The following is a 21,068-nucleotide window of genomic DNA, read 5'->3' as shown; positions in this document are numbered from 1 at the left end:
GAATTTTGAAGGAGATTAGGTCGGTCAATTTTCTCCCACAGTCTCCACGAAGGAAAAAAAAAGATAGTATTAGAAATTTGAACCGGATATTAAAATGGCACCTACACGACACGTGCGATGAAGGAAAATATATCTTCTAAAATTAGTATATGTATTTTCAGGTAATTACATCATCTGAAGTGCTTATAAAGTGCATAAAACGTGCCAAAGAATGATGAAATGAAGGGCAGTAAACTTACGTTTTTGTCGAGCACAACCAAATAATTTTAAGTTTTTTGAACAATGGTCTCTCTTGCACAAATTTAATCGTATTATCTACAGAGATCTCTAGTCTTTTCTTTTCTGCTCTGTCAGTCAAGATGAAACCACAAGACCACGTATCTCGCTTGTTTTAAAAAACTTCTCTCTCATTTTATTTTTTTGAGACAGAACAAACCAATATCATTTCTAGAAGTTTTCGCAGAGAGGAAAAATCGCGGAAAGTTTCAAGCATTAACGTTGAGTAGTTTTCCATCTAAAAAATAAAATATGACAGTTGCAACCTCGCAAACCGAGATAAGTGGTCTGGCAGTTTCACCGTCGAAAGGCTTTGTCAAAAATGACTCTAAATAAGGAATAAAGCCGATTGATTTTGGTTCACTTTCGATTCATTACCCGAGTCCATTATTATAACGACCATGCTAAATCACCTATTGAACCTACAAACTTTCCCTCAGAACTTTGTCCTGCAGTTGTAGACGATTACTACACGAAAGTCATAAAGAACTTTCCCGGAATCTTCACTGCCGGGGCGGGAAACAATTTAGGTCAACACAGATCACAAGGCGAAGTTTCAGAAACTCCCATTAAAAGCAGTCATGGGCAGACTAAAGTGTGGATTAATCTATATCGACGGTGAAATTACCAAACCACGTATCTCGTTTGCGGTGTTTAAAAATCTACGCTCACATTTTATTTTTTTGAAAAAGACCAAATCAATATCATTCCTTGAAATTTTCACAGAATTTTCTTCGCACGAAGAGGAAAAATCACAGAAATTCTCAAAACTGGACTGTACGTAGTTTTTCATTTAAAAAATAAAGTATGACAGGAAGTCTGCGACGTCGCAAACCAAGATACGTGGTTTGGTAGTTTCACCATCGATATGCGGTCGGATTCAAATGAACGTGTTTATGCCAAAAACGACTATATCTCACGCAAACCCTATACGCATAGTTCCTTTTGGCATAAATACGTCCAAATGAACAATCCGCAACGGCCAAATAGACGTATGTTAAGCAAAAGGACAAATCTCCTTTATGTCTTGGGCCCCAAGACCCATAAGAATACATGCATGTCAGGGTCCGTGTCATAGTTTAGATAATCCCTTTTGATTTAAATACGTCCATATGAGACGCGAAAGGAATAGCCGAACGGGACGGATATATCAACCGAACTTACTTGTCTTTTAGAAATGAATCGTGTCGGACCTGAAAGATTTAATTGGAGGTGGACACAATGGCCAACATAAAAAATGATTATTCCTTTATAGCTATTGCACCTCGAGTATCCTGTTTCTTCGCAGCCACCCAACTTCACTCAACTTCTTCATTATTGAATGAGTGGTAGAGGGGGAGGGCGGCAAATGAGGAGGAATTTGTATTAACGTATACGTGTTAATGGTGAGCAAAATCTCTATTAATTACATCATAAACGGTTACCTAACTCTGTTATGAATCGTTGCAACGGCTAGCCTGCCCCCTCACGGTCCTACAAATATACGCTCAACCGTCCGCAAGGATATTGTATGTATTTTTTTTCTCCTTCATATCTAAGTTGAGAATTATTTCCCATCGACTTCGGCATCATTGCTTGTGCTGTTAGTTCTCGACTGGTCAATTTATAGTTTGCTTAATCTACAAAATTATACTTATAGTAATGGAAACATGTTTTTGTGTATCACCTTACCAGAAACGAGGACAGTGTATTTTAATTAATTGCTATACAGATGCCATGCAAGTAGTTAGCAATTTTTGACAGTATACAAAATTAAAAAGAGAAAAGTATTAAGAATTATATATTAGAAATTACGAAGAAACTAGAAACAACTCTTTCTGTAATTTGATGGCACTTCTCTTTCTCAAATGCGTTATAACAGCAAGTATACTCGCGTGTGCGTGTGAGAGAATCAATGTTCATAGATGGATTTGGGACGCCTAGGCAACTAAATTAACTGCTTGACAAAGCGTAAAGTATCCCGAGAAATGAAGGCGCCTCGGAACGAAACCGAAACTGTTCCTTTATATATAATCCTTTACCACTGAAGCCTTGACTATGCCAGGGCGGTTTTTGCTGATTCCAAGCCGCTTACAAATAATGACGGAGATTGCACAAGGGTTGCTTTTACGAAATTGGTAAATTATTCGTAAGATTTTGTTCTCAAAATTATTTAAAGTAGAATAAATTAAGATCAAACCCTAGTCTGACAGAGATTTTAAGAATCCTATGATATGACAGCTCTGGACGCACACATGAGAAATCGGAAAAAGGAGGAGGAAATAGAAGAAGAAGCAGATGAAAAGAAGACAATAAGGAGGAGGAGGAGGAGGAGGAGGAGGAGGAGGAGGAAGAAGAGCAGAAAAGAAGAAGAGGAAAAGAACATGCAAGGGAGTAAGAGGTAGCAATAGCAGCAGAATGAAAGGTGGAGGAGAAGAGGCTCAAGAAGGAAAAGTAGTAGAAGAAGGAGGGAAAGGGGAGGAAAAAGAATTCAGCGAAGGAGAGAGAGAAAGAGAGGAAGAGAGGAAGATGATGAGGAGGAAGAAAGAAAGAGGAACAATAGTTTATTTTCCTTTGTCTTTGTCCTCTTCTTCTCAAATTCTCCCCTCGTTTAAGTATAGTTTTCCCTTTCCTTACTCTGCTTCATTTGCTTCTCCCTCGTGTTCTTCCGGTCCTCTGATTCAGAACACGCAGAATCGGTGCGAGCCTTCGTGTCAAACTTGGGTCAAAGAAACTCGACTCTGTCAGAATAGGGTGAAATATTAATGCAGATAGAAAATAAATCAGTGAGAACGAAAACACACCAACTCGAAAAAATGAAAACAATCAAGACACACGCAAAATTGCATAGTAGTTGAAGAAGTTAGCACAAGAAAAATATTTTTGGTACCAGAACACAAGTGCTCGAGGACTTTTTAAAGGTCCAAGTTGGAACAGATGCGTTAACCTCGATGAACTTTATGAAAACTGACTCTTTAATGAAAATTGAGAATTTTCAAATTACCGAGTAGGTGTGTTTTCGTTCTCACTGATTCAAATATCAATGCGAATGGAAGAGGATGCAGCCGCGACCAGAGGCGGATCCAGCAATTTGGCAACACCGAATTTCCTCCATTTAAACCAATGCTAAATAATCGATTCTTGTCGGAGCACCTGGCCCCTACAAGAATCGATACATTTCCATTGGTTTAAATGGAGAGAATCCGGTTTTGCCAAATTGCTGGATACGCCAATGGCCGCGACTAGCCTACATAATGCGCCCGATGCACATACGTGCATGTCTTAGTTTCTTCCGAGACTTGGATGACCGCGACCCCTCTTACATACCTACCGCCATCACCCTTCCCGACGGAGGCGGATATGACCACGGTGCGCCGAAGAAGCTCATCAAGTCATTTACACCCGCTATTTTTAGGCGGGGCCCGGGTGCAATAAGACCCGTCATCCAGCTGCCGGGGGCAGGGGGGCACAGGGGGCGGGGAGCGAGGGGGACGAAAAAGGCGGAGCGGGCGAAGACGAGACATGATTGACGACAGCTCGCCGCGTCACAAACGTCTGTTTGTTTGTCACCTAGTTGGTTCTGTTGACGTTGCGCGCCGCATTTACACGCCGTAAAGGGCCCGCCACTTATTTATTAGCCTCGTTTTTCAACCTTAAGTCCTTCGCTTTCACGCACTTAGCCCGCGGTTCCGTTTTTATTTCGCGCCGTTGTCGGAGTATATGGTTGGGATTGGTTATGAAAATAGTTTAAAAATAACAATTTTATGCTCAATGCTCATTTGTGAATCATCTATCTGTAGACATGGAATCAACTTTTTTCGCTTGTAAAAATCAGAGACCCGCTGAACCGCAAAATGTATCGCAATTGATTTCCCATTCCTATAACTTAAGGTGGGAGAGCGCGGCATGAATATCTAACTCCGAAGTCAAAGGGTTAAACTTAGGGGTTGTTCAAGTATTACGCAACGCATTTAGGGGGAGGAGGGTTGAGCTTGCGTTACGGTGCGTTAAAATGGGGGAGGGGGGGTCAACTTCTTAACAAATCCGAGCCAAGGGGAAGAAATGTGCCAAAAGTTGAAATACTCACCCTTCTCGAATGAATCTTTTCACACCTTTGTTGATTTTTTCACGTCGTATTTCAGCGGACTGTTTGAAAAAAACCGATTTTTTTTCACGCTGTTTTCTTAGCATTTTCTTGATTTTTTTTATTAAATGGGGGGGGGGACATCAGGCCAGCGTTACTTAATTCAAAAAAAGGGTCTGGGGCTGCGTTACGGGTGTGTTACAAAGGGGAGGGGGGGGGTCAACAAATCGGGAAAAGTGCGTCACGTAATACTTTAACGGCCCCTTAAGCAGCACCATTCCTGATTTAAGAGAACATATTAATGGCGGCAAATTGAATATTTTCTTTTCAGTGCACGGTCCATAAGTCAGATTTTTTTTCTTCATTCACGGAGAAAAAAACCTCATGCGTGGGACCCGAAGTTTAGGTCATATGGATCTCTGAAGTTTTCAGATTGAGCATCTGAACACTTGAGGTCTAGCTGTCGAGGTTCGGATCACACGTCTGAAACTTTAGTTCTTACATCTGAAGTACTTCAGATGTGAGAACCGAAGTTTTTCGGATGTGAGAACCGAAGTTCTTCGGATGTGAAAACTGAAGTACTTCAGACGTAAGAACTGAAGTTTCAGATGTGTGATCCAAACCTCAGCAGCTGGACCTTAAGTGTTCGAATGCTCAATCCGAAAACTTCAGAGATCCATACGACCTAAACTTCGGGTCCCACGCACGAAGTTTTTTTCTCCCTGTTGGTTGGTGCCCACTTTTAGGATTTTCTCCCTGAGGGAAACTTCAGAGAGCGCGACAGACGGCGAGACAGACCAGCAAATGGGGTTCTCCGGGAGCTAGCCCTCTCCACCTTTGGAGAGCTTTCCCAGCTATGTTCCTTCAAGTAAATCACCATGACCGTGATGTTGTCCGCGGCTCCCAGAGAATACGCATGACGCACCAAACTTTTCGCCCCGTAGTGTTCCTCGTGGAGCCTTTCCAGGAGGAAGGCGACGACTTGATCGCTGGTCATGACGTCGTAGAGGCCGTCCGTCGCTAAGACCAAAAACTGCGGCTGGTACTTGGAGAGATCAAAGATCAGAACCTCAGGGTTGCCGATCAGGTGTTTCCCCTCAAGTTTCTCAGGCCAGTCACCTAACGCTCTTGATACCGCCAGGTTTCCGTTCGTGCGCCAACAGTGGTATCTGTATTCGATAAATCCACCGGCATGCTTGATTCTTTCCATCTCGTCTTTCTGTAGAACAATAATATGCATTGCATTTCGTCGTTTTACGGAACGTACACGGAAAAAATTGAATATTTAGCATTAGTACTTTTAAACAACTAGCGGGCTATGCCCCCTGGCCGCTACACGGCCCAACCCCCCGGGGTGCTGCGCGCCCCCGAGGGCCTCCACGGAGCGGCCCTCGGGGCGAAATCGTCGAAATCGTCCGATGGCGGTTAGTGAGCAAACGATTTTAATCGAATAACAAAGCTATGTTTCAAAGAAAAATTCCCGCAAAACAATATTCTTATATCTCTTTACTCAGAATTTTGATCCTTTTTTTGGAAGTCCACATGAAGCTGTCCATGACCAAACAAAGGCTTCTAAAAGTAAAGACCCACTCTATTAAAACTCTGACCTTTGAACTCCCCTTTCTCACTCCTGCCCATCGACCGTCTCATTCCCCTTCCTCACCCCGTCCATCGAGCGTCTTAAAAATGATTTTTTTAGAATAGAGAGGAAGTGCGACAAGTATCAAATGCTGAATTTACATTTTAAAAAAAACATTCTGACACGACATTGAATTTGCATTTACCGTAGTCGTAGTTAACGTAGCATTTTTTTAACATTATAAATGCTGGAGCAACATTCTCTCCATTCCGAGGTTGCCGAATTAACTTTCGAAATTTAATTTTTTACAAGAATGTATCTGCAATTTTTGTCCAAAATCTGTCTGATTTTTGCATAAAATCAGACGAAAAATCGGTGAAATTTTTAGTCAGAGATGTCCATTGTCCCGCTGAAAATACGATTTCAGTAGGGAATTTGGCAAGACTGAAATTAGTTACGTTCTCTTGTGAATGAAACGAAGATTTTATCCAAAATGATTAGAAAAAGAAGAATCTTTGTACTAAAGATTTTTTTTGCAAGTTATTTACTTACATGCTGAAGGCCTTGTTCTTTCAAATTACACAAAATCTTATGTCGTTGGGTAAATGCGGCATTTTCGTGCGTTTCTTTTACAGAAAATCTTCATGAGAGGCTTGAAACGTACATTGCAAATTTATGAGATAAGATGAGAACTACCAACTTTAATATCTTGAATCAAAGACAAGGTGAGACCCTGCACTAACCTCTTGGTGACAGGTGGAAAGTTTTACTTTCGAGGACTCAAAAGTTTTTCATGCAGAACTGAATTGCAGCACAACAGTCATCACACTTGTGTTTGGTTGTTGACCCACCTTCTATAGCTAGATTACTGCTGAGCTTTGAAACACATACTGCTCCAAATGAGTTTACCAATCTTCGGCTGGTTTGCTGAGCGAAATATCAACACGTGGTTATACATCCTCCCATTAAGTCGGTCAACAGTGTTGAATGTCCAATTTCAAAAGCAAAAGCCTCCACACTACGAAGATACTAATAAAATATTTCTACCTCATATTAAAAAAATATGTGTCAATGATTCTTCTTCAAGCCGAAACTTACCCTACCAGGTTTGTGATCAAAAGACAGTTGCACAGTGTTTCCTTTGGAGTCACACATGACCCCGCGAGAGTCACCGACATTGGCGACAATCAACTGTGATTCTTCCATAATAGCAACAAGCGCAGTGGTGCCTGAGAAAACGATTAGACATGTATAATACTCAAGGCTTATCACGATACTGGCAGTTTACGACAATCAACACTTAAGTGATTCGTGGTCCATATTTTGTGTCAGAACGGCATGCGATATATCGCATCAATTGTTTCCATTTTTTCAGGTTACTCGTCATTTTTCTCCAATTTTGAGATCGCAATTCTGTTGTCAGAGACTAAAGCACTCACTTACCAATTTTAACAAAGAAATTCAACGTAATAAAGGCGTGGTTTTTTTAGAGAGAAAACATCGAATTCGATACTGATATCGAAACTGCACTCGAATGCGATATTTTCTCTCTAAAAAAACCACGTCTTTATTACGTTGAATTTATTTGTTAAAATTGGTAAGTGAGTGCTTTAGTCTCCTGACAACAAATTGCGAACTCGAAAAATTGCGCTGTACGGCGACAAGACTGATCCAGTTATCGTGAAACCACCGTCAAGCCAAATAATTGGCAGTTACGACGATCAACAGCTGCGGATCTGAGATCTGCTTAAGCAGCAAAACCAAAAAACTTCAACCACAAAGTTGTGTCTCGGGTTCTAGTTGTCTTGTGTATTTTATTCTTTTTTAAAGTAAGACCATTTATCGTTTTTTGAAAAGCGTTAAAATTCTGACTCACAGTAACTCCCTTGATTGATCTGTCACTTCTCTGACATTAGTCGCGATTCTTGAAACTTGGAAACATTGTTCACCCTCCATTTGAATGTGTGTAAAACAATCAATTGGGCAGCTTGCCTCGCCACGAATCGATATTTTTAATGGATTTAAAGGAAAGAGAAAAATTTTGCCAACTTGTAAAATTACACATTGATTGCACTGAAATCGTAATATTGACATCCAAACTAGCCGGGACGAGACATTTTTCGGCGATAAAGTTTGTTGTTTGATGATTTGTTCTATGGAACAAATTCAATTTATAATTACGTGCTGTAAAGGCAATAAGTTTTTGTTATAGAGGTAAGTATGATGCGACCAATCATGTAGTTTTTAGGTATATCCAAAATACCTGCTTTCGACGCTGCCAACTTTGTTGCTGCGATAAGTGCTTTGTCTGCTGATAAGAACACGTCGGTCAGGAAATTCTTGTAGTCAATAATTCCTCCTGGTTTGATATACGTATGCACAGCTGAAAGAAAAAAAAATTAGTAGGTATAAGGAATCATGCGTTCATGATATTATTATAATTGAACGTAACTATGCTAAAAGGAACTATGTGCATTGGGTTTGTGTACCACATCACGGTCGGACTGGCTCGCATCTGAGGGCGTAAACCCTTGGCTGGTTAAAGGGGGGTAATGTGATATTTCCTGATGGGGCATCCTCTTCGTGGAGAGGAGTTCAGAAAATTTTGGCAAAGCAGCACAAGTTTACGCTATTTTCAGGTTCAAAGTTTATTAATCGTACAGAATAAAAATTGTAAAATTGAACTATTGAAGTGACCTACAGACTTCTGAAATTAAAGAAAACAAAAAAAATTAAAGCCACTGGACGCATCCAAGTACCATTATTTCCACAAGAACCGTGTCAGTGCTTCGGTTTACACGAGCTTAAGGCGTGGGTCTAGAAATCCATCCTAAAAAAGAATCAGGCAAGAACCTGAAAAAAGAAGAAAGAACGAGTATCAACACAGCCGACGACAAGAAAGACGTTTTCGGGCCTCTTTTTTAACTTTTCTCGCGAATCGGAGCGACACCTCATTGGCAGCATATAGCAGAGCATTGAGAACTCACGCTTCGCGTCATCGCGCCTTCAATTTTTCAGATGCAGCACGGACGTCCATCAAGTACGAATAGTTGTATCTCTGCGCCGTCGTTGACGCGCATCCTTTCCCTCGCTTTATTTCCATGTTGTGTTTGTTTGCGTTTGTCTTATTTGTAATGGTGCTATTCAAGCACTACGCGAATAACACAGCCGAAGGTAGGAGAGATGTGTTCGAGCCTCTTTTTTAACTTTTCTCCCAAATCTGAGCGTCACCTCATTGGCAGCATTTTTTTTTTTTTTTTTTTTTTTTTTTTTTTTTTTTTTTTTTTTTTTTTTTTTTTTATTTGTACGAAATAAATGCTGTACAAAGATACACTTTTAGACTTACAAAGTCTTTAAAAAGCTTAGATTATGTGATAGGTATAAGAACTTATCATAAACTTACTTTAAAACATAAAATACAATCTATAAAAAGTAACTAGATGAATAATAAAGAACAAGACTAATACAAATTAAAAATGTCTTTTTGTTTTAACTGTTTTGATTTTGGCGAGCGGCCTCGGTCAAAGGCCAAAGAACCTCCGATCACGTCCTAAGAGCGTAGGGAGGTACGACGAGTAAAAATATGAGAATTTTGAGAACCCCTGAAGTCCAAGCTCATGGGGCTCGCGACGTTTTAATCGGGGGCATCGGTCCTATTCCAAGAGCGCAAGCGCTTCAGTTTTGGGGTGCCGATGCAACCGACTCTCGAATGCAGTGTACATCTTGGTGATGTAGTCCTCCGCGGAATCAATGTCGAGGTCTGCCCGGATATTGACATTCCTCTCGTACCAACGAGCTTTAGTTTTACTTCTCAGAATTTTCATTTGTATTACTTCTATCTTATCTAAATTTTTTTTGGCTGCACAACCCCACAATTGGCAGCCATATCTCTAAACAGACCTCAACATTAACCTGTAGAGGAGTAACTTGATATTTAAAGGTAACCGTGACTTTCGTCCATTGGCAGCATATAGCAGAGCATTGAGAACTCACGCTTCGCGTTATCGCGCCTTCAATTTTTCAGATGCAGCACGGACGTCCATCAAGTACGAATAGTTGTATCTCTGCGCCGTCGTTAACGCGCATCCTTTCCCTCACTCTATTTCCATGTTGTGTTTGTTTGCGTTTGTCTTATTTGTAATGTTGCTTTAAACTAGAGCAGAGCATTGCGAGTTCACGACTTACGCCATCGCCCATCGCGTCTTACATTTTTCATATGCAATGGAGACATCCATCTTGCGAGAATAGTTGTATCACGTTTACACTTTAGGTGTCTCTTACTTTTGAATTTCGAAATAAATTAAGGTTAAGTTTGCCCGAGATACGCTATGATATGTCCAAATCAATAGTCATTTTGAAAAGGAAGAAATATGTTCAAAGGTCTCTCATGAGGTTTATAAAGTGTGCGTATGTCTAAGAATCAAACCGGCGATCGTTTCTAAGGGAGTTACACATAGAGAATGAAGGAGAGGGATGATAAAGCGCCTGTATGTCAACAAAAAGGTGACAATTTCACAGAAAAATGTTTTCGCTTCAGAAAGTAGTTCTTGGACCTCTGTTCACCACTGTGCGTAAAAGCACCTCTCTTCACTCCTAACTCTCTCTTCTTCCGTTCAGTTAAGAAATTTTCCGCATATATTCTCGGTCGTAGTTGTTTTTCTCTTATTATTTTGCTATCTGTCAGAGGGACGCGTTTTTTGCTCGCCAAGGGGGCGTATCTGCCAATGACAGATTGGCTTTATGGCCAGTCCGAGCCTGTACCACACAGTTCCTTTTAGCATAACTACGTCCAATTCCAACAACTTTTGTGGAATAAGATTGAGACCTACAACTGATTGACCGGTTGACTGGTATTGTCAAAATGTGGTCTCGGGAAATATTAGAGGCAAAAACACCACAATTCCTCCAAGAGAGCGCGAAATATACAAAAGACTAGGGGACTATGCCCCCTGGCGGCCCAACTCCCGGAGGACGCTTCGAATTCTCTTAGGCCCGCGTCGAAAAAGGAACGACCAAAGAAAATGAAAAGATTTTCATACCTGACTCTCATTTATCCAATCTCCCTTTGGCCGGGAGCAATTGGACCAATAAAAATCGAATGAAAAAATCGGCATTTATTTCACGCCAAGACTTACACGAAACTTGAGTTGGATAGTCTGTAGCAAAGGAGCATAAGAAGATGCAATTTGCCGGAAGAGCTCTGGCAAAATTGCTGCATATCGACGGTACAACTCCCGCACAACGTTTTTCGGTTTGTGACGTTGTAGACCTCCTGTCGTACTTCATTTTTCTAATGGAAAAATACTCATCGTCAGCTCTTAAAACCTTCCGTGGTAATTTTTGCTTTCTCTCTCTCCCTCCCTCCCTCCTCTCCACGTGCCAGCGGGGGAGGGGTGCATAAGACGCGTTTACTGGTGTTGAACACATTTTTTGGGAAAGCCCTGTCAACACTACTAGCAAAACGTCACGGAACTTTGCGCGAAAGTCAAGTTTCGGAAACCTATCTCTAATGGACAAGGCCTTCCATTCATAAGAAATGAACGAAAAAATTATGAAAGAACAAACACAAAATTTGGTTTAATGATTTTAACTTACGCCGCCGCGCCGCGCCGCGCCGCGCCGCGCCGACCGCACCGTGTTTGGCGCAATGCGTGAAGTATTCACGCAGTCTTGTAGGCGCTATGCGTTTCACGCTGACCACAATAACCGCACTGTGTTTGATGCAATGGGTGAAGTATTCGTGCAGTCTTGTAGGCGCTGATATCTGTTACATGCTGATTGCCGCGCCGCGCGCCGAGGGCTTCTCCTTCCCATCTCAAGTCCTCGTCATCATTTCTCCCTAAGTCGCGCCGTTCCAGGCCAAATTGTGTGTTTGGTTTCTCTCTTAACTCGACTAATTAAAGGTGCTGTCTCTTGTATCACAGAAGACGACAAAATTAGAAATCACTATACTCTCAGGAAATGGGAGATTTTGTAGCCTTTTCTAGTTTGTAATTTTTTTTCTAAATCCGATTTTTTTTTATACCTACATTTAAAAAAATTGCAAAATTTTCCGCTCCCTAGATTTGCCGCCATGGGCCGCGGCCCATGTGGCCACCCCCTTAATCCGGCCCTGCTTAGCAAAGGAGATACGTGGTGTTGGAGGTTCATTGTCGATATACCTACTTACCCCGGAGTTTCCACCATTTTGAATGTGCTTCAGTATTGGCTTGTTTCCTCCAGTCCTCTGGTGAAGAACGACAGCAACAACCCGTCCAAACCTCTTTCGCAATCTCACTGTAGCAGCCACGGTGTAAACCTGAAAAACCAATGTAGATAAGTAGCATAAAAACAGGCACAGCGGAACGAACAGTCGTCCTTTTCTCAACACTATTCTGGGCAAAATTTGGAAGGAAAACCAGGAGGAAATATAAATCTTCTGTTCAAGCCTTTCAACGAAGAATGAAGACAATATCTTTTGGAGGTCCTTCATTTTATCTTTGAAATCATCTTCTTTCGGGCTGTAGAGAGGCTTTTGAGCAATTTTTGGGGAAAATATGGGTGAACCCGAATTGGCTCCCGTGGCTGTCACCCTTAGTCCGAACTGGTTCCTGGATGAAACAAAACCCTGGTCCGCACTGGTTTCCGATTCAAAATTTTACACGTCCGAGCATTGTAATTGCAGAAATGCAAGCAGCATTATGTCTGACCAAAATTTTTTCTAAAATTTAAAAACCAATACATTACTTAAACGCTGAGGTTATTGCCTTTCTAACGGTATAAGTGCAATTTTTGTAGCTTTAGTAGTTGTTGAGAAGAGAAATAGGGAACCTTACGCCAGCCACTCGGATTCGAGTGAATTTGTGCTTGCAGGACCTTCTGAATTTTGACAGCCACAAATTTTAAAAATTCGTGCGGTAAACGCTCTCCAACCAACGCCCTGACGTTGGAACCAAACCTTCGTTTTTTGTAGGCCTTTTTAGCACTCATTTTTGCTGGGGGAAAAATATTTAATTCGCAAGGAAAGTTTCTACGTGGCATATTTTACCTTTTAAAACCAGTAGTTTAGCTCAGTTTTTAATTTGCATCGCATGATGAGCGGGTTAGTATGTGGTGCCTGAAGTCGAACATGCTAGTACGTGTTTTATTCCCCAGGAAATACTAAGATGTAGCTAATGTTTCGATGCATTTATTGTAATTTTATTTAACTCTGAGGTCCGTCTTTTCTCTAATATGTTATTGACTACATCAAAACATAATAATACCGTCGAAGGAAGAAACGCCAAACTATGCACTCATATTTAAATACATATGAGCAAATGCATGGAACAATTTTCATTTTGAGATAATGGACCACTAGACAAGGTACTAATTTCAGCATTCTGATACAGGTTTCTTAACCAAAATTTCACGTAGAACACGATGCGCACAACAAAAACTACCGAAATCAACTCCTTACGAAGAAATTAAATGATTCTTGATGCGTGAATTCAAACCACCCGCTCATGAAAACTCAATGCTATACGTGATTCACATCGCGCGCTAAACGTCATCATGACAGTCTCTGCGATATAAAAATCTGGCAACCTCAATCTTGACGCTTTGGCTCAGTTATAGCAAATTGCTTATAGTTTGAACAACACATGGTGGGAAATGAACGTTTGCTCGATTGAGAGGCTCGCTGAAACCGTTGTGGTGCGCGATTTGACTTACGTAGAGCCTTGAGTTTCTTGTGAGCGGGCCTTTCAAATTCCTCATAATCAATGTGAAATAAAAACGTTAATATCTTCCTTAGGAGTTGATTTCAGTAATTTTCGTTGCGCAAATCGTGTTCCGCGTGAAATTCTGGTTCGGAAACATGTATTAGAACGCTTAAATTCGTACCTTGTCTAGTGGTCCATTTTGGGAAATAGCACCAGAAAAGCCAACTTTAACCACTAAAAACTACCCTTATCATATGATACATCTCCAAAACTGAGGCAGAGCCATAAAGTATTGATACTAAAATTAAACTGTTCTGAGTTGAAACATTTTTTGAGAAATTCGGATTTTAATGCCGGAAAAGCTCCTTTGAGCCCCTGTTTTTTGATGAAGTATACGTTTTACCATAAGTCTCAGTCCTCTTCTAGCAAGAACGTTTAGCCAGAGGCCCCATCTAGTATATTGAAAAACATAAAGCTAACGAGCATCGGTATGGAAGCAGTCTGCAATGATCACATTCAACTCTGCCGTGATAGCGAAGAGAGCCGTAAGTGCAAAAATGAAGTTTTGAGAATACGGGCTCAGAAGCTTCTGACAAGATCATTTTATTGAAAGAAGCCTCCGTTCTTTGTCAAATTGCCACTAATCGTCCGGAAGACTCCTAGAAATCGTATGGATGATTTAAAATCGACTGATTTTATTTCCATTACATCAAAAGGGTATTTTTCATTTTCATGCTAAGTTATTGTCAGGCAAGACAGCCGTAAGTGCTATCTTTTGCATGCTTTCGTGGTTGCGTTTTGGACGCACAACAAACACATTTGCAGGTTAGAAATTGGCAGAAGAGGGCGGCACTTTACTGGAAAGCACTGTTTTCATCGGCTCTCATGCATCTACGGCTGTCTTGATAAAAAACTGTGTCATTTTTTGTGCACTTACGGCTTTTACATACGTCTCGTTTTCATTAAATTAGGATGAATTTTGCTGTTTTAGCTGTGTCAGTAATTTCATCTTAAGGAGTTTAGACGAATTTTGAAGAGAAACTCGATTTCGAAAATTTTGCACTTACGGCTCTCTTCGCTATCACGGCAGAACTACCAACTAATAAATTGGTCCAATAAAGAGGGAATTTACCGAACTTACGTTCAGACGGGGTCGTTGGATCGGTTTGCCCTCCAGCGTTCGACCAGCATGACCCAAGCCCTTTTTCGCACTTGCGAAGAACTGCCACTTTATTCACTATATTTGCCATCAATTTGTCGCGTGCAAGCGCTGAAGCATGCTGTTAAAAAAGAGGGTCGAAGTGAGAGTATTGAAAAGTTTAAACTCCCTTACTGACTAAATGGATTGCATTTTGCAATTTGGAACTATAAATTCTAGTCCGGTTTAAGAACAACGTATGTGCCATTAGTTTCCCTATGCACATAAGTGTTTTTCCAGATGAGCCAGAATTTATAGTTCCAAATTGCAAAATGCTGTCCAAATGTTAGTTGATTCCTCACAAAACTGCTCACTTTATACCCACGGGCGGAACTAAAAACTTTTCGTGAGGACCCTCATCAGGAGCAGTCCGGGGGCCAATAAAATACACCCCACCAAGGGCATCTATTGGGGGGGGGCAGGGGAGGGGGGGCTCCACCTTCTCCAAGGAGGGCTCAGGACAGGCACGTAGCCGGGGGGGGCTTGGGGGCTCAAGCCCCCCCCCCCCCCCAAGCAAAAATATAGGAGGAAAAGAGAGAAGGAAAGAGGAGACAGAAGATAAGAAAGTGCGAGAAAAGAGGAAGTTTGAGACCGTCGAAGATATTTATCTCTTTTAATGTAGAGTCTGAAATAAAACCACAGTGTTTATTCCTAAAATTTTTGTAAGGAAAGCCTCAAAATGCGTGCACGTAGAGTTGAAATTTCAAAAAATTTCCAGCCTTGCTGAGTGCAGCAATTTGAAAGTATTTTGTTTTAAAGTAAAAAAAAGCGTAATTTCCTGCATACATTTATGAAAAATCTGTGTTATAGAAGCCTCGAAATGCGTCCAAATACAGCAAAAATTTCAAAAATTTTCAGATCTTTTTGAATGCATATAATTCAAAAGTCCTTTTTGCTGAAATTTCAAAAAGGAAACGTAATTTTTCTGCAGACATTGATGGGAAATCTGCGTCACGGAAGCCTGAAAATGCGACTAATTAGAATACAAACTCCCCCCCCCCCCCCCTCAGTTTCATACTGGTGCGCATTAGAGTTCTAAAACTTTATTTTTGACTCTAATTTTAATTTTTGGTATTTCTTGGCTTTGTTTCCTCGCGAAATGGTGTGGACCCAGCACCATTTTTCCACCTTGTTACATGGGTGAGTTCAAATAAGCGTCTAATTTGGTGTCCCGAGCTGTTTTAATCGTCATAATCTGAGAAACATGGGCAGATCAAATTTTTTTCTCATTTTCCACACTATTGTTGACTATTACATGCTATTTCCCACTTTATTTGGACTGAAATAAAAATTTAGGAGAACTTTGAATGTGCAAATTGCCGACATTTTGTCCCAAATTTGCGTGTCCCCCGTGCCTGGTTCTTGACTTTAAATCGATGTTGCAGCATGACTAGAGTGATTATTTAAGAAAACTTTATCGGAGATGATAGGTAATGCTTTTGAATTTGAGAAAAAAAAATATGTCAATTTATTTTTTGCTCCATCAATAACTTTTTCACGCGCTAGAATCATTGTCCCGAGCAACAGTCAGCAACAGTCAGGAGAGACATGGCAACGATGTAATAAGCTCTAAATGATTGCCAAAACGTTGAGGTTTTTCCAAAAACGACTTTTTTTGTTTTGATTGAATAGTTCACACGTCGTAGATGGCAAAAATTCTGAAATTCGCCAATTTTTCTGCAAGATTAACGCCATTAATGATGCCAAACAGAATGCTATACACGATAACTAACAAAACGTCAAGCATACACACACACACTAATATTAGCACGTAAAATACTTTCGAAGTGTGCGTTAGGGAAAATTTTCTCTTATTCCGATCCTCTAGGACGTGCTACTAAATATTCCGTGAAAAAAAACACCAAAATTGCCTTTACTGTTAGCAATAAGCTTAAAAAACAGCTTATTCCATCCTGTCCCGTTCCATCTTGTCCCGTTCCATCCTGTCCCATGTCCCAGGTTAGTGGGACAGAGTGGAAAACTGTTACAACTGAGACTTGCTTGTTTAAGCCCTGTAGGCGCTCTTTTCTACCGATTTAAGTGAAACTTGGTACACGGATGTATTTTTCAATGAGAAACTCGAATTTTTAGTCGAATTTTTCAAAATTCGAAAATCCAAGATGGCGGACATGGCCTAAAATGCTATCTCAGAGCCTAATCAATCGATTTACGCGAAACTTGGTACCCATGCGCTGCGGGTATTTTTGAGTGGGGAACTCGAATTTTAGTCAAATTTCCGAGATTGGAAAATCTAAGATGGTGGCCGTGGCTTAAAACACTATCTCGGTGACTAATTAATTGATTTTAATGAAACTGGACCGGAAAACCATGGTATAAGGAAAAGAAAGGAAAGAGCCTTGTTAAAAATGGGTCAAAATTCGCCCCTTTTTAGGCCCTCGATTTTGCAAACGGGACTTGCGCCAAATTGTTGCATATGATGCCCCAAGTCTCAGGTAAAAATTTCAGCTTGAGTTAAAAAGCGGTTTCGGAGATACAGGGGGGTGAAGTGGGGGAGTTGAGCGGCTGGCGTGCGCTCTTTCCGCGGCTGTTCCTCGCCAAATCTTCGTTTTGATGTCACCCATTACATGTTTTCTTATGCAATTTTTTGCGTACTTTCCATTTCTGACCTTAAAAATTACTTACAACCACTTTTCAAGGCGCTAGGGGGTGAAAATAGGGGTTGAACGGCTGGCGGCGCGCTCTTCCGCGGCTGTTCCTCGCCTAATCATCGTTTAGTTGTCACCCATTACATGTTTTTCTATGTAATTTTCCGCGTACTTTTCATTTCTGACCTTAAAAATTACTTACAACCACTTTTGAAGGCACTACGGGGTGAAGATGAGGGTTGAACGGCTGGCGGCGCGCTCTTTCCGCGGCTGTTCCTCGCCAAATCCTCGATTTGGCGATTTGGCGATTACATGTTTTCTTATGTAATTTTCCACGTACTTTCCATTTCTGACCTCAAAAATTACTTAAAACCACTTTTTAAGGGGTTACGGATTTTTTCACAGTTTTTTTTTTTTTTGGGGGGGGGGGGGGTTCTTTCAATTTGGGGGTGAGGGGGGGTGCTTGGGTGAGGGATGGTTTCAAACTAATAAATTACGAACTAAAGGACAGCATTTTTATTTATCAGATTAATATACTACGCGAGACATATCTCAGATTTGTTCTCATATTTGCCATATCATTTTTGTGTGTAAATATTTATGTTCGGATGAAATCATGCGTATATATTTTCTCGTAAGGCGTGTGAGGTACACTGAAAAAACTTGAAAATATACGGCAACAATAGATCTTAAGGAATAATACGAAATAAATTGAAAGAACTAAAAAAAAAAAAAAAAAAAAAAAAAAAAAACTGTGAAAAAATCCGTAGCCCCTTAAAAAGTGGTTTTAAGTAATTTTTGAGGTCAGAAATGGAAAGTACGTGGAAAATTACATAAGAAAACATGTAATCGCCAAATCGCCAAATCGAGGATTTGGCGAGGAACAGCCGCGGAAAGAGCGCGCCGCCAGCCGTTCAACCCTCATCTTCACCCCGTAGCGCCTTCAAAAGTGGTTGTAAGTAATTTTTAAGGTCAGAAATGAAAAGTACGCGGAAAATTACATAGAAAAACATGTAATGGGTGACAACTAAACGATGATTAGGCGTTGAACAGCCGCGGAAGAGCGCGCCGCCAGCCGTTCAACCCCTATTTTCACCCCCTAGCGCCTTGAAAAGTGGTTGTAAGTAATTTTTAAGGTCAGAAATGGAAAGTACGCAAAAAATTGCATAAGAAAACATGTAATGGGTGACATCAAAACGAAGATTTGGCGAGGAACAGCCGCGGAAAGAGCGCACGCCAGCCGCTCAACTCCCCCACTTCACCCCCCTGTATCTCCGAAACCGCTTTTTAACTCAAGCTGAAATTTTTACCTGAGACTTGGGGCATCATATGCAACAATTTGGCGCAAGTCCCGTTTGCAAAATCGAGGGCCTAAAAAGGGGCGAATTTTGACCCATTTTTAACAAGGCTCTTTTAATAGGGGTGCAATCGGGTTTCTTATGTATCTTAGGCTATACGAAATCGAAAAATTCCTGTGTTTTTTCCATCGTGCACAGATTCTCCCGGAAAATTGACTCTTCTGGAAAAGCTAGATTTTTAAGGAAAATTCCGATTTCTCCGGGAAAATTCCGAACTTTCCCAGGATAAATCGCATCGATACAGGTAAATGGAGGTGTGCTTCAGAATCAGCGCCAAAAATCTACTCTGAAACCATTGGCAAATCTTCGGAAAATCAAAAATCAAAAAAAAAAAAAAAAAAAAAAAAAAAAAAAAAAAAAAAGTTGACCGGTGTAATTGTTATATTAATGTAAGTCCACAAACTTTTCCTGGCTTTATCACCACTTCAGCGGGTACACGCCCACTCGAAGTTTTAAAATTCGGTGTTTTTGATCCATTTTGTATTGCAATGTTCCAAGAAATAAAAGCTTCTTCTCGTGTAAAACAAAAACAGTGCGCATTTTGATAAACGGACGGAATTGTCGAAAAGACAAGCAGAATAAGCTCCAGATATCTTTCATAACGGATGAATTTTTTCTTAATTTTTTTGGTTCTGCAAGATATGAAAGGGTTACATGTTTTAAATTATGCTTTAATTTAGTGCTTGACGATGCTTTTATGACAATTGTGTTCAATTTTTAATTAAAAGTATTATATGTCACCTCTGAGATGAAAATTTAGGAAATCAGGCAAAATTACGGCAAATTTTGGGAAGTGATACCTTTGACGGTGGAAATTCGGGTTTAAGCCCAACTATTAAGCTCGACGAGCTATATTTCCTAAGTCTACACCTAATGATAGTCAAAATAAAGTTTGGTTTGCCCAAAAATTCAGAAAAAAATTTTGGGAGGAAATAGAACCTGGAATTTGACCCTTATTGAATTCACCCACATACAGTTTTGGGCCACTTTTAGTGTTTAATTTTCTTTTTTGCTGAAATTTCAAGAAGGGAACGTAATTTTTCTGCAGACGTTGATGGAAAATCTGCGTCACGGAAGCCTCAAAATGCGTCTAATTAGAATGCAAATTCCTGAAATACCTGGACCCCCCTCCGGACTGGGGGGGGGGGGTCTGACATTAGCTATTTTTGTTATCATGAAATCACCCCTATCATACTTACATGACCTAAATGGCCGTCGAAAACCCCGAAGAATGATGCTTTAGTGCCAGCTGCGTTTTCGTAGGCGATGAATGTATCCTCCATATAATCTCGTAACCCTATTGTGGCATATACTGCGATGTTATTCCATTGTTTTTCTACTTTTAATCGTTCGGCTGCATCCAAACGGGCAACGAGATCTTCGTCATCTTTACTGTCTCGTAAATCGTGTTTTGCTGTACTTTCTGACTCGCTCTTGGTTTCAGAACGCCAACTCCAAAAAACAGGATCTTGAAGAAAAGAGGACAAGGTGATTCGATGGATGCCATATTTTGTGTCAGAAAGGCATGCGATATATCGCATCAATTGGTTCCATTTTTTCAGCTACTCGTCATTTTTCTCCAATTTTGAGATCGCAATTCTGTGTCAGGAGACTAAAGCACTCACTTACCAATTTTAACAAAGAAATTCAACGTACTAAAGGCGTGGTTTTTTTTCAGAGAGAAAATATCGCATTCGAGTGCAGTTTCGATATCGGTATCGAATGCGATGTTTTCTCTCTAAAAAAAACCACGCCTTTAGTACGTTGAATTTCTTTGTTAAAATTGGTGAGTGAGTGCTTTAGTCTCCTGACAACAGAATTGCGATCTCAAAATTGGAGAAAAATGACGAAAAGCTGAGAAAATGGAACCAATTGATGCGATATCGATATATATATAACACAAAATATGGCGTCCATCGAATCACTTTAAGGTGAATCATTTGCACATCACCTACACAAAAAAATTTACAAGTCAGCAATGAAAGCCACGTAATCGCTCTAAGATGATCTAAACATAAATTTCAGCAAATATTGATCAGATTTGTTAAAACTCTAAGTGTCAACGTCCAAAATTAAGGGAGGTATCGCTCATTGACAAACATGACGTTGTAAATGGCACCAGATCTGTTCAAAGGCCAAGTTTCTATGTCCAATATTAACGAAGGTATTCCACATCATCCACCACGGTAGTGCATACCATGGATTCCACAGTGGATTTTCCACATCATTTTTATCCGTGTTTTACGTAAAGAAACCAATACAAACCTGAGTTCGCTGATTGATGAAACCAAGGTGGAAAAAACCAG

At 40.5% G+C, this 21,068-nt stretch overlaps 1 protein-coding gene across 1 annotated transcript; it reads right to left on the bottom strand.

Moving 5' to 3' along the window:
• Positions 1 to 1,467: 1,467 nt before the first annotated feature.
• On the bottom strand, positions 1,468 to 20,313 carry LOC140225700 (protein phosphatase 1L-like). Its single transcript, XM_072305393.1, has 6 exons — positions 19,962 to 20,313; positions 14,742 to 14,880; positions 12,088 to 12,216; positions 8,182 to 8,301; positions 7,017 to 7,147; positions 1,468 to 5,558 (listed from the first exon to the last, which is right to left on the bottom strand). Exons 1-6 carry the CDS (start codon positions 20,301 to 20,303, stop codon positions 5,082 to 5,084), a joined length of 1,338 nt encoding a protein of 445 aa, XP_072161494.1. The 5' UTR covers positions 20,304 to 20,313; the 3' UTR covers positions 1,468 to 5,081.
• Positions 20,314 to 21,068: the final 755 nt, after the last annotated feature.

Source organism: Bemisia tabaci, chromosome 10 (assembly GCF_918797505.1).
Source record: "Bemisia tabaci chromosome 10, PGI_BMITA_v3".
Classification (NCBI taxonomy): domain Eukaryota; kingdom Metazoa; phylum Arthropoda; class Insecta; order Hemiptera; family Aleyrodidae; genus Bemisia; species Bemisia tabaci.
Note: the sequence above shows the minus strand (reverse complement) of the source record. Positions and strands in the feature narration are given on the sequence as shown.

What these genes read in the sequence shown, in the direction of transcription:
- LOC140225700 (XM_072305393.1), bottom strand. Translation starts at nt 20,303, where the DNA reads ATGCGATATATCGCATGCCTTTCTGACACAAAATATGGCATCCATCGA. An exon ending in TCGACGGCCATTTAGGTCAT is followed by an intron (nt 14,881 to 19,961) that starts GTAAGTATGATA and finishes CTTTTTTAACAG; the next exon opens with CATGCTTCAGCGCTTGCACG. An exon ending in TTGATCACAAACCTGGTAGG is followed by an intron (nt 5,559 to 7,016) that starts GTAAGTTTCGGC and finishes ATTGTTCTACAG; the next exon opens with AAAGACGAGATGGAAAGAAT.